The sequence below is a fragment of the Lycorma delicatula genome, chromosome 2 (assembly GCF_047948215.1).
Source record: "Lycorma delicatula isolate Av1 chromosome 2, ASM4794821v1, whole genome shotgun sequence".
In the NCBI taxonomy this organism is placed as follows: Eukaryota; Metazoa; Arthropoda; class Insecta; order Hemiptera; family Fulgoridae; genus Lycorma; species Lycorma delicatula.
This window is the reverse complement of record NC_134456.1, coordinates 36,768,918-36,787,060: the sequence shown is the minus strand read 5'-3', so window position 1 is coordinate 36,787,060 and position 18,143 is coordinate 36,768,918. Positions and strand designations below refer to the sequence as shown.

Below are 18,143 nucleotides of genomic sequence, written 5' to 3'. Positions count from 1 at the left end.
TTAAAAATTTTCTATTTATTTATTTTTTATTTTAGCTATTCTAAAATTTTCAAATTTTTAGCTATTGAAAATGTGCCTCACTTTGTATGATTTAGAAATCAATGTTGTATCATAATATTTGATGAAAATTTTTATGGAGGTATTGTTTCTCCAATTTTTTCTACTCTTTCAAAAAGTGGATACTCTTAGAAACACTCTTTCATATGACATTATGGGAATTAGAGATGTGGAGAACTTAGGTGCCATAGCCTGCAAGGTCATCAATAGATTCATACTATGTTGATGTAATTGAATCAGGTGTGTGGGTTGTAAGCACTATTTTATTGTTCATCAGTTCTAACAAGGCTACAAAGTTCCTAATAATGTTTTTGTAAAAAATACATCAACTATTTTTTTGAAAAAAGAAATTAAAAAACTTTTCTTGAAAAGTGTAAAATTTACAGAACTCCATTCTCTATTTTTGTGGCTGTTATAATTTTTAAAGATTATTAAGTCTGGCAGAGGAATGGTGAATCATTTAAATCCATCAGTTTTGACCCTCACCTTCACTGTTGTCATCGTTTTATGAAAGTTTTCTCTATAAATCTGGCCTAGAATCTTTTTTGTTGGATAAGGATTTTGCACACCGTTAATTCCACACTATTCTTTTTTAGTTTGTACTGTATATGAATAGGAGTTAAATAAAATGAAATTAACATTTTATTCATTAAATATGTTTATTATATAAAGTAACTTAAATAATACAACTAATATTTACATTAAAAAAATTGGTTAAACAACTGCTTCCTTTTGTGTTTTTGTTTTCAGGTATTGTTTATTTGCACCTAATTCTTCTTTTCTTATATATTTTAATTTCACTCCTTTTGGGTACTGGTTACAGATAACCTCCAGTATCCAAAAATATTTTTATAGTTGAACTGGGTGTAAATAATTGCTTTCTTTACATCTTGAATGATAAATTATACATATAATGAAAATAGGCCCGGGTGGTATGTTTAAAATGCTTTTTACCTTTATAGTGATAATTGTTACAATTTATAGTTTGCAAGCCTTTATACAATTGAGCTATTCATCTTTTCTATGACTACACTGTTTACTATCTTTTCTCAAAAGAATTTGAGAATTAATTTCACCCTTATTAAGTGTTATTTTTTACAGTCACCCTATTTTTAGTTAGAAAAATTCTAATTACATTGTGAAATCTTTATTTAAATATAGGTCACAAGCTATTAAAAGTTTAGGAATAAGATCAGTTGTCCCAAATAAAAAGTATTGGAATGTTTAATAAAAAATTATTAGATATCAACAATTCATGAAAATCTACCTTTTGTTTTCATGTAGGTTATTTAAAATTTGAAATCTTGAAGAATAAAAGCATATGAACAATAATAAACATAATCTGTTATGAAGAACAGATTTCTAATGTAAAAATTTGTCTAAAACTATAACAAACGTGTATTAATTTAACATTAGATTGGAAGCAAATTAGCATTCTAGAGATCATCAATTAAGTTCATAAACTGTGCTGTTTATAATTATTATACACTTAAAAATTCAAGAATGAGTAAAATATTTTTTAATCATGATTATTTATTACTTCAAAAGCATTTTACATGTGTGCATGTTGGCTTTACTTCTTTGCAAGTGATGTTATTTATATAAGGTTTGAATTATTTTTGTCTTACAGATGACAGCTTACATTCTGAAGACACTGTAGTAAATATGGTTGATGAATTTGACCTCTTTTTCTGTTTCCTAGTTTCCTTTTTACCACAGCATGGTAGAATTTCTCTCATTCTATGACTGACACTTTTTATTATTGTTCTTTTAAATACAAACAATAAAAATATAAGTATCCCTTGAAAAACATTAGCTACATCTGATGGTAACCACCAGCCTGATGCAGGATCGATAAATTGCGAAAGTATTTCTGAGACCCACGTTATACCCATTACTGTAAACAATTTTACAGTCATTGTGAACCTGTAAATAAAAGTTTTTACCATTTAAAAAAGTTTTAGAAACAATATTTTTTAATTAATACATTACTTATTACTACCTATGTTACTTTATTCCTTATTATATTTATAGTTTCATTTCAAATGAAACCGATTTCATTAGGAGCAGGGCTGGTCTATCATTACAGCAAATAAAATTATGTCTTGTTGAAAAATATTTTCCCCGTGAGTTACATTTGGTTAGAAGTAGCTGAGAAACGCAGGGGGTCGCCTTAACAACAGAGTTTATTAATACCCTTTTGCAGGACAATAAGAGGAGGTAATAAATTAAAAAGGCAACTTTCAGTTTGGCTCCATTTTAACATTTTTGAGTGGTACAAGCAGTAATTTAAATTTACTGCAAAATTTACCCAGCTATTAATGTTCAAAAAAATATAAAAGCATCTCACGTAATATTTGTGCAATAAATTTTGGGCAAATCTTATGGAACAGTAGATAAATATGAAATTTTTTTTTACTTCTTATATTTTGGGTAATGAAATTTTGATTATAGTTTTTGAGTCATTAGTTTTTTTATAAATACCTTATTTAGCATTTGATAAATACCTTATTTATTACAATTTTTGATATCTTGTATGCTAGTTGATGTAAGTTCTCTTTCAATTCAGTACCCTTTCCCTAAATTCTGATATCTACCCTTCATTCCTTTTCTTCTACTATTAAACCCAATTTTTTATACTAAATTCAGATCTTTTTTCATTGATAAGAACCAATCTTTTTCATGTAGTTTTAAAATTCTTGATGAAATGTTCAATTTTAAAAATAAATTCTGAATATATATAAATGTAATGTTTTTTTTTTATGTACAGATTATCTTATGGTTATTTATGAATATATTAAGAAGTTTTTTTTTTTGTTAAAAAATATATTTAATATTATTTTATTAAAAAAAATTAATTTATTAAAAACATTTTCAATTTCATTATCAGTAATGACAAATTCAATATTTACTAGTCATCAGATTCATGTTAACTCATGGATTCATGTTAAGTTCAAGGAGATGTGACTTAAAGCTTTTCATTTACTTGATTAATGGATTTAGTTTTATTTTTATCATTTAAAATGTATTATGGATATTAAAATGATAAAACAATAAAAATCCAAAAAAAGAACAATAAAAGAGCTAAAATAAGATCCTTAAATTCAGAGAGTTAGAATCTTTTCACTCTGAGGATCCATTTACCTTTTTTTCTACATATTATAATTCTTACAGCGGAATAAATTTTTCAAAAAAAAGTTTTCGATATATTGAAATTAAATAAAATTAATAATATTTTTAAATGAAAAAGAAAATAAAAAGCTGTAATTTAAAAATGGATGCATGAAATAAACCAAGTTCAGTCACAACAGATGGTTCTGTAAGACAAAGGTTTTATTAAATTTGGCTCATGATTTCAAATTTTTTCATGTAACTCGGTTCCTGACAAGGCTTGTGCAAATAAAATAGGGCATTACTGAAAGTCATCTGCTGTGAATTTAAATCAGTTCTTGATGATAACTAATCAAAATCATTATTAGTAGTTATGAGGATGATTTGGACTCCCCTGAACCATGTGCATGTTAATTTCAACTTCATTTTAAACAAATATACATTTTTCATGAAATTTAGTTTAATTTACTTGTCCCATGTTTCTACCCATATTGCATTAACACTGTTCAGAGTCAATAATATATACTATTTGTATGGATACAGCATTAATAAAAAAATTGTTGTTTGATACTTACTTCTTCTTATCTGTATTATATCTCATTTTTGCACTTGAATTGTTATGCATTTTAGATACTTCAGATCTAACTCTTAAGCAGTGCCGTGTCGTTAATATGAACAATATCAAATTAATGAATAACTGTATTCCAACAGGGATAATGAAAAATATCATTTTACCATTTGTTCTATCTGTAAAAAATATACATATAATTAATTGAATAATAATGTAAAAAATAATTATGGCTGGGTAAAATCACTTAGTAGTATAAAATTTGCAATTCTGTTCACTCACCAATTTCTGCCCATATGGTTATAATGATGTTCATGCTTTTTTTTTTGAAGTACCTGTAATTGCTATTTGCTATTAACACTTGGCTGCTATGCTGATTTTTTGAGCCCTTTTTTTAACTGGTTATGAGATCTCAATTGGAGTCTCACATAATATCAACATCAGATCGTGAAATCCCATTTGAAATCTTGCATAAAGTTAATTTGTAGGATATAGAAATTCTGTGTGGTATTTAGTATTATGTGTTTTTCTGTTGTGTTCTCCTTATTCTAACTTAAAAATTGATATACTTAGTGTCTTTTTATATTAACTTTTAATAAAACTCCATGGAGTTTGATAATTTTTAGGAACTAAATATCAAACTTAAATTTGAGTTCTTATTATTTATAAATAAAAAGCTAAAAGAGTTGTTTTGCATATTATAAATAATGTTCCACCAAATTTGGAAGAAAGTACGCTCAGTGATATTCCAAGAGTGCATACTAAGTGCTCAGTGTGTTCAGTGTTATATTGACAAAACTGGTTTTTTATATAATATAAATTTAAAAAAAATAAAGGTTTTTCTTTAATTTTTATTTATTACTTCTTAATAATTATTACATGGCTTATCTTAATACATTTTATATTTTTGATGAACGTTTTATATTTTAATGGTATAAAAAAATTATATATTGATAACTTTTTCCATAAATAATTATTAATCAAAAAGCTTATTGTGCTTTTTCTGCAAGTTCTTTCTTTACTTTAAAAAAATTAACAGTTACATATTTCATCCAGTAAGAATCTGAACAAACAAATAAAATCAATCCTATAGCAACCAACCAGCAAGAATCTTATAGCAATGTGTAAACTGTAAATAATTTAAAGTAAAAAACCATATGATTAAGTTTAGTTAACCAAAAAAATATCCTATCCTATTTTAAATGATATGTTATAAAAGTATGTGCTACTGGGAGGCCATGAGAACCCATTTGTGATCTCACATCCTAGGGCCATAAAAATAAATTTTATTATTTCCTTAAGATAGTAAAAACAACTACATGAAAACATATAATGTTCACTTGGAAAAAATTTGATTTTTTCATGTTGCCTGTTTCTTAAGATAGGTGAGACTCCATCTGGAATCGTGTGGTAGTCAAGTTATAAAATGTTTATAACTCTATGGAGATAACTGAGTGTTAAAAATCATTAATAATAATTAGTAAACATGTATGATAGCATGACAATACATGATAAAATATAAAGTTATTGGGTATTTAATAACTTAATGGGGGGTGGCTGAAATGTAATTCACCCAGTATAACATAACATCAGCACAGAATGTTGCATAAAGGGACAGGTGGTGCCACCTTCCCTTGCATTCTCCTGACATTCCAAAATTCATGACCAATGCCCTCTTGTTTTCAGTCAGTTGCCATTGTTGTGAAGTCAGTACACTTGTCATGTCAATACATTTTAAACAACATGTAGTGATTGAATTTTCAACAGCAGAAAAAGTGAATAGTAGTGACATTTTCCAGTACATTTTTTTGCAGAGCGTGGAATATTAGCACTATGTTTCGCCACAATTAAAAAAAATTCAAAATACAATCCTCTGCAAAAAAATATGATAATGCTTGACCACATACACACTGCATGAAATCGCCAAGGTTTTTGTGAAGTTGAAATTTGAACCTATTCATACTCATAGGATTTTCACACCTTCCCGCATTTAAGGGTTTTCATTACACTATAGATAATGAACTGAAGAATGCAATAAGGTCATTGATCAAGGAAAGACCACCAGCATTCTTTATGATGAAATGAGAAAATTGGTTCACCGTTAGGAGAATGTGAAGTTGTAAATAATGACAGTGTGGTTAAATAAATGCAAGTTTGTAGAAAATAAAATGTACTTATCTGAGTAGAGTTGGAGATTTCACATTGTGAAGATGTGTGGTTGATAGCTTTGTGTTCTTATAGCTTTTTGGTTGGTTTTTTGGAGTTTTTATTGGATATGTGCGTTTGGATTTGTTGGTTGGAGGTTACTTGGGTACGTTTATAAGTTTTTATTGAGTTTGGATCATGGATTACTGGTTTTTTTTTTTAGTTTTTATAACAATTATTATCTTTGCATAATAGCAGTTTGGTAACTAAATAAGGTGGTGTTAACAGGGTGAATCAGTGCAACAGCAAGGGACTGATTATAGGAATGCTTCAATAACGTTTTTGTAACAACATGGAGTGTATTAAATACAAAGGTATGTGAAAATTTATATAAAAATTTTTTGGTTATACACGTGGCTATAGAATTTAGAGAGAATTTTTCTAAGGTCTGCATGCAGATCATTACTGGTGAGTGACGTCAGTCTTCAATAGTAGTAAACCAGGACTTAGAATATTTTTTGTTGAAACTCTAGGTGAAATTATTCATAGTCCCACGATGGTAGACCGGGTAATTAATATTCATCCCACATCTATTTCCTTCTGGTTTTTCTCCTGTCGAATCATTCCTGAATTTTTGGTAGGATGACCTCCTGAAAATATTTTTGGGATGATACATTTTCCTTACTCCCTCTATGAATCATGAGACATTGCCAATGGTGAGGAGGCTTGAGTACTCAGTGATACAAAATAGCTGCAAAGGTGCAACCATATCAGAGAGATATCTGTTGAGAGCCAGACAAGGAATGATTCCTGAAAGAGGGCAGCAGCTCTTTCAGTAGTTGTTAAGGGCGTAGGTCAGGAGGACTTAAACGGTCGTATCAACATTACTCAATCTTCTGAGTACTTCGCAGCTGAAAGCAATGGAAAACTACAGCTGTTTTTTTTCCAAGAAAATGTAGCTCTTTGCCTTTTTATGTAACAAAGATGTGGAGGCACCTTCCTTGGTAAAATATTCCGGAGGTAAACTAGTCCCCCGTTTGGATCTTCAGGTGGGGACTACTAAGGAAGGGCTCACCAGAAAATTAAAAAATAACATTCTACAAGTTGGAGCGTGGAATGCTAGAAGTCTAAAAAAGGTTAGTAGGTTAGAAAATTTAAAAAGGGAAATGGATAGGTTAAATGTAGATGTGATGCAGTAGGAATTAGCGAGGTTCACTGTGAAAAAAATGACTTTTGGTCAGGTGATTTTATAATAATGATAACTCAGTTTCAAATAAAGGCATGCAGGTGTAGGTTTCATAATGAACAAGAAGAGTATTTCAAAATGCATAGCGATAGAATCATTTAATCAGATAAAATCAAGACCTAAGCCGACAATGATTGTTAACATTTATATACCTACAAGTGACCATGATGATGATGAGGTAGAGTGTGTATACAAAGAAATTGAAGAAGGAAATAAACATATAAAAGGGGATGAAAATTTAATAATAGGTGGAGATTGGAAAAGGCAAGGAAGGAAATATTGTGGGTGAATACAGGCTGGGCAAAAGGAATGAAAGAAGGGACTGAATCATTGAGTTTTGCATGAAGTATAATTTAGTAATTGCCAAGACCCAGTTTAAAAATCATAATAGAAGAATTTACACATGGAAAAAGCTAGGTGGTACTGCAAGGTATCGGATAGATAACATGGTTAAACAAAGATTTAGAAATCAACTAGTTGACTGCAAAGCTTATCCTGGAGCAGACATTGATAGCAACCATAATTTAATGACAATAAAATGTAAATTGGAGTTTAAAAACTTGAAGAAAAGGTGTCAGATGAATTGGTGTTATTTAAAGAAGCTTGAGGAAGAAGAGGTAAAAAAGATTTTTGAAGAGGACAGCACAAGAGATCTGAGTAAAAAGGGTAAGGTAGAAAATATAGAAGAAGAATGGAAGAATGTTAAAAAGGAAATTCTTAAATCAACAGAAGTGAACTTAGGTGAAGCAAAGAGAACTGGTATAAAACCTTGGATATCAAAGGATACATTGAAGCTGATGGATGAATGTAGAAAGTATAAGAATGCTAGTGATGAATGTAAATAAACTATCGAAAATTAAGAAATACTATAAACAGGAAGTGCAAATTTGTGAAAGAAGAGTGGATTAAAGAAAAGTGTTCAGAAGTGGAAAGAGAAATGATCGTTGGCAAAATAGACAGAGCACACAGGAAAGTTAAGGAGAATTTTGTGGTACATAAATAAAAATCTAATAATGTGTTAAACAAAGATGGTACACCGATATATAATACGAAAGAAAAGGTCGATAGGTGGGTGGAGCATATTGAAGAGTTACATGGAGGAAATGAGTTAGAAACTGATGTTATACATGAAGAAGAGGATGAAAAGGGAGGTACTATACTGAGATCTGAATTTGATAGTGCATTAAAGGATTTGAATGGGAGAAAGTCTGCTGGGATGGACAGGATACCTGCACACTTACTACGCAGTGCAGATGAGGAAGCGATAGATAGATTATACAAACTGGTGTGTAATATTTATGAAACAGGGAAGTTCTGTCAGACTTGAGTGATATTGTTGTAATACCATAGAAAGCAGGAGCAAATAAATGTGAAGAAAACAGAAGTAGCATAACTACTCATGCATCAAAAATTTTAACTAGAATTCTGTACAGAAGAATTGATGGGAGAGTGGAAGAAGTGGTAGGAGAAGACCAATTTGTTTTCAGGAAAAGTATAGAGACAAGGGAAGAAATTTTGGCGCTCAAATTAATAATAGAAGGAAGATTAAAGAAAAACAAACCAACATATGTAGTAATTATAGACTTAGAAAAAGCTTTTGATAACGTAGACTGGAATAAGATATTCAGCATTTTAAAAAAATTTATAGTTCAAGCATAGAGATAGAACAATTGCTAATATTTATTGGAACCAAACTGCAACAGTAATAATCGAAGAGAATAAAAAAGAAGTAGTAATAAAAAAGGGAGTCAGACAAGGATGTTTCCTATCCCTATTACTTTTTAATCTTTACATAGAACTAGCAGGTAATGATGTTAAAGAACAATTTAGATCCAGAGTAACAGTGCAAGGTGACTTATACGTGTGATGTACTTTGGCAAATGTTGGACGTATTGAAATGATAATTGAGCGGCCTCGAAGTAGCTGTATTAATGTCTTGGGGCCCTGGAACTTGAAGATGTCCCAGATAACTAGACATCGAGAAATCCTCATGGGGAAAGTGTCTGGACATGATAAGCTGGAACCGATTATTACTATGAATAGTAATAGTAGTCATAGTAGAGTCCTGCAGAGAGCTGGAAATCAGCTAGACTTGTATTGATCAGGAAAGCAGGTGGAGGGTTCAAACCTACATCCCTTATAAACACACTGGGTAAGATCTTCGAGGCACTCTTGGCTAGAAGATTGGAGATAGAGATTGAACGGCGGGGAGGGTTGTCAGAGGGACAATTCACTTTTCAAAAAGACAAGTCCTCAATCGATCCCATAGTAAGAGTTATGGAACTCACTAACACTGCGGCTTTGGGAATACGACACACCAGAAGAATACCACTGGTAATTATGGTCATCAAACACGCTTTTAATAACATCACTTGGGATGCTATTTTAAACCAACTGATTGATTGGAAGGTGGCTCCTACCTTGTTAGGATGGTGCAGGAGTACCTGTCAGGTAGGGAGCTGATGACTATATCAGAAGAAGGCAAGGAGGTCGTCGTGGCCATGGAATGAGGGGTGCCCCAGGGGTCAGTAAACCACGTTCCTCTACTATGGAACGTGGTTTATAATGCCCTACTGGGTGTAAGTGTTTCATCGGGGTTGAATTGATACCTTATGCAAATGACTTTGCCGTAGTCGTGACAGCGAGGAATATACATGAAGTTAAGTTCTTGGCAAGTAGAATGAATATTGAAATGTTTGGTGGAATGGCTAATGGACAGAGGTCTTATGATCTCTATACAGAAGACAGACATGATTCTGATGACGGGGAGGCATAGAATCCCCTGATTCTCAATCAGTTTGGAAGGCACTGATGTGGCTCTCTCAAGGAGAGCCAAATACCTAGGTGTTTGGCCGAACAGAACGAGAGGGTTCATGACCCACATCGAAGAGACAATCAAGAAGGCAGAAAGGGTGACCTTGGCTGTCACTAAATTGATGGTGAACGTCTATGACCCCGAGCCTCAAAAAGAAGGGTAATAGCGGTAACGGTTACCTCCATTATCCTGTATGCAACCCCTGTGTGGTTTGGGTCTCTACAAATATTAAGAAACAGAACTAAGAACTAACAGGAGATTGGCACTGAGGGTGGCTCAGGCATACTGCACTGTCTCGCTGGAAGCAGGGCTGGTTGTTGCTGAGATGCCACTGGTAGATCTCCTGGTAGAGAAGAGATAGGTAAGGTACTGTAGTCTAGACAGGTCTGCAGCTAGGGACATACTAATGAGACATTGGTGGAGAGATGGAATAGGGCTCCCATAAGCCTATGGACAGACTGATACCTACGTGACACTTATGTGCAAGAGGGAGATGGGTGTCGCTGCAATGCCAGTATTGTGGTCTTGAAGATGATGCTGAGCATACATTCCAGAGGTGCCCTAGGTGAGCGGGCTCCTAATAGACTGATTGGGGGGAGATCTCCCCCTGAAGAGATTATGAGTTATATGCTAACTCCAGCAAGAGTTGGACCCTTTGCAATTGATGGTTCTGAGAAATCCTGTTTAGGAAAATAATAGAAGAGGAACGTGTGGTGTTTAGTCCGAGAGTGGTAGTGGAAGGCCAGCCCTCAGGGAGTGGATAGCAGGGGTCCAACAGGATCGTTGTTGCCAGGGGCTCATGGGGGATGCTGCAAACTGCTGCTTGAGAACAATGCATGAGAACCCGTAGATGCATGTAGTGATGATGGATGGTTTAATCATTGTGTTGTATGAGGGGGAGGGTTTTTAGTGAGACCCTGTTTCAGCAGGAAATCCCACACACCCAGCAGTACATGCAGCTGCTGCTGCATGTGCTGGTTGCAGATCAGTGCTGGCTCCTACGACGCAAAAAAAAAAAAATTATCTGCCACAATTGTTTCATTTGACTATCTCTCTTCATTTGCAAGTTATGAGTGACTTCATTACATTTCAACCACCCTTTATACTCTCAAATTTAGAACTTGATCTTATAAAGCCCTTTTAGAACTAATTGTCACTACCTCTTTCACTGGGTATTTCTAGTAATACTATACTGTTGTTAATGGTGCCTCTCTTCTATTTTAGTTAGAATGTTTTAGGAGCTTCAGGAAGCTCCTAAAATACGTAATTGAATAATATATTTAATTGGTGTGTTTTTAATGTGCTATTTCTGTCTTATTTAGAGTGTAACTATTACTATTATTAGTAATAGTTGATTCCATCATTTGTAATGCCTGAATGTGTTCAGTTTGTCTAATCTAATGCAAAATTACTACAGTTTAATTTGTTTACTATTGGATTACTCTGTTTGTCAGAATAGGCTTTATTAACTGTGTTAAATGATCATGAGTATTTTGTTTTCCAAGAAAACAATAATTCAAGATATTCTAGTATACTAACAAAACATACTAAGAAACCCAGCAAACCAGGAAAGTACAAATTAAACAAACCAACTTCTGTAGAATACTATATCAAATAGGTTAGATGCACTTTCATAAACACAGCATTGATTGAATATAGTATCCATTACGTAGCAATATGATTTCCTGATATTTTTAAGATGGGTACTGTTAACAACAGTAATTCCAGAAAACCCACTGAAGAAGGTGTTAATAATTAAATTCAAAAGTTAAAACTCCTTTAATATGAGATCGAATTGTTTATAATTTGTAATGAATAATTAAGTAAATAACTTGGTAATTAAATTTATAATTGAGTAAATATTTTAATATTTACTCTCTCTTTTCTTAAAGAAATAATCTGCGTGGCATGTAAAAAAAAAATTATTTATTCTTAAAACTTATTGATGCTAACTTACAGCTAAACCAACATCTGACAATTCCCATATCTGAAACCCAATTATGTGATACCAAACCAAATTTTGCTGCATAATCAGTAGCTATAATACTTGTAGTTATAAGTGCCGATAATCCCCAACAATATACATTGTACAGAAGAAATCTACATGATGTTTTTCTGCTTTCTTTACGTACAAATGAAGATCTTGCAGATCTGAAAATACATAAATATGTGTTATCGTATATTTAATGAAAATTAATTCTGGAATAAGAGTTTAATTTTCCAGTATTGATTAATTGTGAAATAAGATTGAAATAGTTATTAGTATTTTTAAATATGATGGGTATAATAAAAGAAAAACCACAAGACAAACGCACGGAAGAACAGAATTATACAGAAACCATGAAATTATTAAAACTTTTCATATGAATTTGATGATTCGTTCTTTTTCTCTATGCATCAATATATTATTGGAAATTGGCTACCCTGTGGAAATTGTAATTTTTTAACCGCAGTTTGCAATATTTCTATAATTCTAGTAATGTACCTGTTCCTCAGATCTTTCAATCAGGATTTTCTACATCTACGGTTTATGACCGTATTAAAACATTTTTAATAATTCCTATTAAAAATGTTTAGATAAATATTCTTAATTACACCAATAGAAAAAACTTCACATAATTAAACAAAAATGGAATTTTATTAATATTACAAATTACACTGAGGAATTTAGGGGAAAGGGAAATAATTTGGAAACTGATTCTAGGTAAGGAATGATTCTTAAAATAAGTAAAAAAGTTCATACAAACTTATGTCCAAAAACGCTTTGTTATCGATTTACGGCTAGCAAAAAATTTCGCCCGGATTTCAGTTACCCGGCGAAATTAAAATTTTTATGGCGTTATATAAGTATAAACTTGATATTTCTTTTTACGTTTTTGGACCTGAAAATCGAATAAAATAGGTCCCAGAACTATATCAGTTTTCATGATATCCAATCTAAAACAGAAAAATTCGGTGACGAAAAACACGTTTTTTATAGGTTTCAAGTACAATAACCTTCCTAAATGATTAATAAATTTCTAAATTTTATTATCAAAACATAGAAATTAAAAATCCACTTTTGTAACGTGTTTCTATTACGAATAATCCATTTTTATTTTTATTTAACGATCGTATACTGTACTCTTAAATCCGCTATAAGAATAGTTCAAAAGAAATCAGTGAAATATTTTATCACCCTACGTTTTCGTCACATAAATTATTGAGCTAAGAAATATTTTTAAAAAATCCAGTGCTTACTATTTTTTACACCTTTGTTATCGAGTGGAGAACGCTGGCCTATTAAAAGGAATAAACCGATAGTCTTGAGGCAACTAGAGTACAACTTTTAAAAAGAAACTAATTCTTTTCGTGCTTCATCAAAAGTTTTAAATCAAAGATTTTTATATTGACCACTGAACTGCGGTAAGTTTACTGCTTTTGTAATAAAACTTGATTATTGCATTGCAATAATTCACTGTCTAATAGGAGCCAATGATTCTAAATTTAAAATAAATAATTCATAAAGAAGTAATTTAAAACCTGAAATAGCAATTTCTAGATTAAAATACATTTATTATTTCTCCCTTGAAATCTGTGCCAATAACTTCCGCGTAATAGAATTATTATTTACATTTTTGTCATACGTGCTAGTTACGCTTACAGATCTATGCAACATTACTGAATTATATCTTTATAGTTTATTTTAATAATAACGGAACGTACTGAAGATGTTTGTCTGGAGGGGCATGCATATATATACTAGCATTCCCCCATCCGCTATATTTGTTTAATAACAAATTTGTTTATAAATAAAATTATTATTTAATCAAGAATATTGTTTTTAGATTTTCATTAAATTCGAATAAAACGGTAAATAAAAACTTTTAATAAAAAATATAGATGAATATTCGATAAAGAATGAATTGTTACCCAACGCTTAAATATATATATGCCTCTGATAACAGCCGATTTAGAATGTAGACCTGAAAAGTGCTGTTTGAGATCTACTGCCTTATAAACTACATTGGCAGTTTTTTTATGGTACTAAAACGTATAAGTTGCTTTTTTCGTGTACCACCTGTGCATCTCTCAGATCGTTTTCTAGATGTTGCCTTGGTAACAGATGACAAATTTTGGTGGTCAGTTAACGGTAAGGGTTCGTTTGCCTCAAAATGATCAATGGCTAAATCACTAGAGAAGTACATCTTTAGCACAGGGTGAACATCGTTACCGAGAGTAGCGTAAAGTTTACCGTTACCGTAAACCTCGATTACAAAAGGAAATAATCTGCCAGCCGCTACCAGCTCACACAATCTACTGCAGTCGAACCTCAGAACATTTTAACGAAATATTCATCGCAGCTCGAATAGTTGTGATCCCAATTTTTTCCGGCACAGTTGAGAATTCCTCCCAATTCTCCACTGCAAATGACAAAATTATTTCCCGCACTTCGATTACTAATAGCTGTGTGTAGTATATGAGATGAAAAACAGACCAAAAACGACACGCACCATCTTCTACAATGGGTATAATTGTATGAGGTAACAAACAGAATTATCTCAAGTAGCACTTTTCGTACTAAATTCTAGCATCCTCGTCGCGGCTTCACCCGAGCTACTGTATAGGTTACTTGCGTCTTCTGTCGCGGTCAGGGGCTATTTAGCCGGTCATGGCTCGCTTCGCTCGCCCTTTCCGTCTATCCAGAGGACTCTGCCTCTTGAATCACGCTGTGTTCATTAAACTCATGCTTATGAAAATAGTAATTATAAATAAAAATTAAAGCCTGTTCAATTTATAAAAAATATCAGTGTATTTTAATTTCCTCAAAACAACAGTTTGGTCAGTACAGAACCCAAATCTTTGAGTGATCTAAGAATGTGGGTTTCAAAACAGTCGGCGTCTATCTTTAAAATATTAGTTATATCTTGTTACCCGTACTTCGTACGGGTAAGTTGTATTTTTCCCGGTTCTTAGCATTAGCCGTCACAATTCTACGAGGTGACCTACTTCGTTTCTCATTTAAAGATTTTTAAAATTTGTTAAATGCTTTTATTTTATGTTTTTTAGCCAAGCCACCGTAGGCAGGTGTAGCCAACCGCGTCGCACATGTAGTAATAATGGCTGTGTTGGTTGAGCCACTGTCGCATTCCTTAAAAAAATCTGAAAGTGCTTTTTAGATATTTATCTGAAGAGTATTTGTAAGCCCCAATCTAGTTAATATCTCGTTTAGTGTAGTCGGAAACGTGGCAATTTGAAATCATTGTTTAAATTTTTTTATCTTTCTTCACGAATTTCGAAAATTCTAAAAATTCTTTTTTAGATATTTACATGATAATTAAACACACCAAAACTCAAGTTGATATCTTCGTTTGTTACGGAGAATTTAAAAAATATATATATATATAGCCAGGTTTCAAAAACAATTGAAAAATTCATTTTAACCCTTTTAACTCGTAATTTCAAAAAATCTCTCTTATTGTGCCTGTACACCGTAAGAAGAACGTGTTTATGGATTTTCATCTTCAGTAGTTTTTAGTGGTCGTTGATGAGTCAGTAAGTCAGTCAGGACAAGTTGCTTTTTAGGTCCAGATATACAAAAATATCATTCTAACAATAAAATTATTCAGAATGCGTAACAATACTTGCAATTTATACACGTTAAGTAAAGAAATTATTTTTTTTGTTGACTACGTACTATAATTATATACACAAACCGTACTAAAAAAATTAATAAGTTCACTATTTAAACATGTCTAAATCCAAGTGTTGTAACTCATTCTGAATATTTTTATTACTGTAATAATACTATAAATCTATATTTTTTATTTTTGTTTTTTTTTTTATTCTAAAAATACAGAATTGTATTATTTACATATAAATTAGAAGCCTATTACTACGGATCAAAAATATTATAATTTATGATATAATTACTTTGGAAATTCTCAAAGCAATTCTTGCTTTGATTCATTACATGAATCAAAGCAAGTAAGTAATTTGCTATTAGTACAACTGCTGAACAAAAAGATGAAGAAAATGCTTAAATGGACTAAAGATTCCATAAATACGTTAAATTTAAAATATATCTCTCCAGTCGCATATTTAATTATTTAATCGTTAAATTACGGTTTATGTTTAGTGAATTGCGTGTGCATGCGTAATACTTTAAAATAATTTCCCTGTTCAAATATTTTTTTGCCATTTTTTGTTTGCTAATTATTTTGATTAATATTTAAGTTTAATTTATCGTTATTTTTTATAAAAAAATTGATTGTGACAAACGCTTGTACAATTGTGGCAAAAAAAGCGAAGAGCGTCATGTAGCAGAGAACACAATACTGTGTACAGCGTCCATAATTTCTTTAAAAAAATTATAATTACCTCCGCTTTTAGAAATTAATCAGAGTACAAGCTTGTATGTCAAGGCCTTTTTTTTTTAGAGGATGAGATGAATGACGATTTGTAGCGTGCGAAAATGCCATGCCTGACCAGGATTCAAACCCGGGACCTCTGAATGAAAGGCCGAGAAGCTACCACTCGCGCCACAGAGGCCGGCAAGTATATCAAGGCCTACAATATTAATGTATGAACAATAAGCGTATTCTGCGAAGAAGCGAAAGAACTAATTCAGGAAATCGCTGAAGTTACATTTTTAACTTCAGGTAAAAACTAAGTTAGGATGACTTTAATAAAATGCAGTTGTTTTTAAATTTCTTGAAAAAATTCTATTTCCTCTAATAAATAAATATTAAATAAAAAAAAAACTACATTTTAAGGATAATAAAAAGTAATAAGGGAGAAACTTAAGGTTGGATAGTAACGCCAGGATATTGTTAGTATTTGAACAACCTTCTTACGAAGTATGCATAATTTATGAGAATCTGAAGACATTCAATTAATTTTATCATTGATCGAAACTTGGGTAAACGAAAGCTATAATCACCAAAATTATGAATTAATTCTTATTTTATAACTAACTTAGCAAGCATCTTTAAATTAAAATATGTATAGAATACATTTTAATCGTGTTAATTAAATAATTATTACATTATTAATGAAGTAATTATATTAATGGTAATGCAATAATTATATTTTTTATAATAGCGTATAACACAAAGCTATTATTACACTACTTGAGTTGAAGGTTTTGCCCCCGCTTTTGTCAACCGAACTGAAGGCTGGCTTGGGCGGGACGGGCTAGCGGGGTTTGTTGTACTATCTCACCAGATGACATCATCCGATTACTAATAACATGACACATTTGTATATAAAATGCAAACACAACAGACTAGTACAATACACTGAGTAGTACTCTAGAGATAACAGTTGGCGAAGGGCAAAATTCAGCTCCATATTGTACATGTCACTTGCAACAGGCAAAGCTGTCACAGCCTCGCGCATGATATAATAATAATGGGCCCGGTATCATTGAATGTAAAGCCCAGCAGTTATAGCAAGGCTTTTGCGGAGGGGAGTAGACGTATGGCTAAGCAGGCGCAAAACGCCTTGCTGGAATGGCTCCGCTATATATCTTGTTCGCAAGCTATATCATCTTCAATTCTAGTTGGTCCTTACAGTAGGTTGAGATGGACCTAGATAATATTTAGATTGTTATATAAGTTTCCCGAGTTTATTTAATAAAATTGTAATAAATTTAAATCTGTTATTAATTTTTTTTCTTAATTAAGTTTGACACGGTGTTCTAAAATGTAATTTCAATATACTACACTGACACCTTTGTAATTAGTGACGAAGTGTAGCTGTTAAAAAAGTAATCTTCAGAAGGTAAATTAAATTGTTTAATTACATTTTTGGCCATCACTCTTCTTTCTGTTCAGCTTCCGGAACTACCCGTAAGGTATTACTTCAGAGAATGATGTGTTTAAATGTAAATGGAGAGTAGTTTTGTACAGGTCTCAGATCGACCAATCCTGAGATGTGGTTAATTGAAATCCAAACACCAAAGAACACCGGTATCCACGATCTAGTATCAAATCCGTATAAAATTAATTGTCTTTATTAGAATTTGAACCTTAGAACTCTCGATTTCGAGATCAGCTGATTTACGATGACCAACCCGGTGGAGGCAACATATAAGGTATACAACATAAATTAATACTACGAGATGAATTAAAAACATCATTTTTTCAGTGGGATTTGAAATAATGGGCGAAAAATGTAAATAATTTTTTACATTTTTGACCATAACGTTTATACATATC

General features: G+C 31.8%; 1 protein-coding gene across 1 annotated transcript in view; it reads right to left on the bottom strand.

The window, feature by feature from the left end:
• Window positions 1-707: 707 nt before the first annotated feature.
• Window positions 708-18,143, bottom strand: part of LOC142320654 (G-protein coupled receptor Mth-like) — a 111,656-nt gene continuing 94,220 nt past the window's right edge. The window contains exons 4-6 of the mRNA XM_075358694.1: window positions 11,900-12,093; window positions 3,744-3,915; window positions 708-1,983 (exon numbers count right to left, since the gene is read on the bottom strand). Coding sequence (XP_075214809.1) covers window positions 1,671-1,983; window positions 3,744-3,915; window positions 11,900-12,093 — 679 coding nt within the window. The 3' untranslated portion in view covers window positions 708-1,670. The remainder of the gene's footprint in view (window positions 1,984-3,743; window positions 3,916-11,899; window positions 12,094-18,143) is intronic.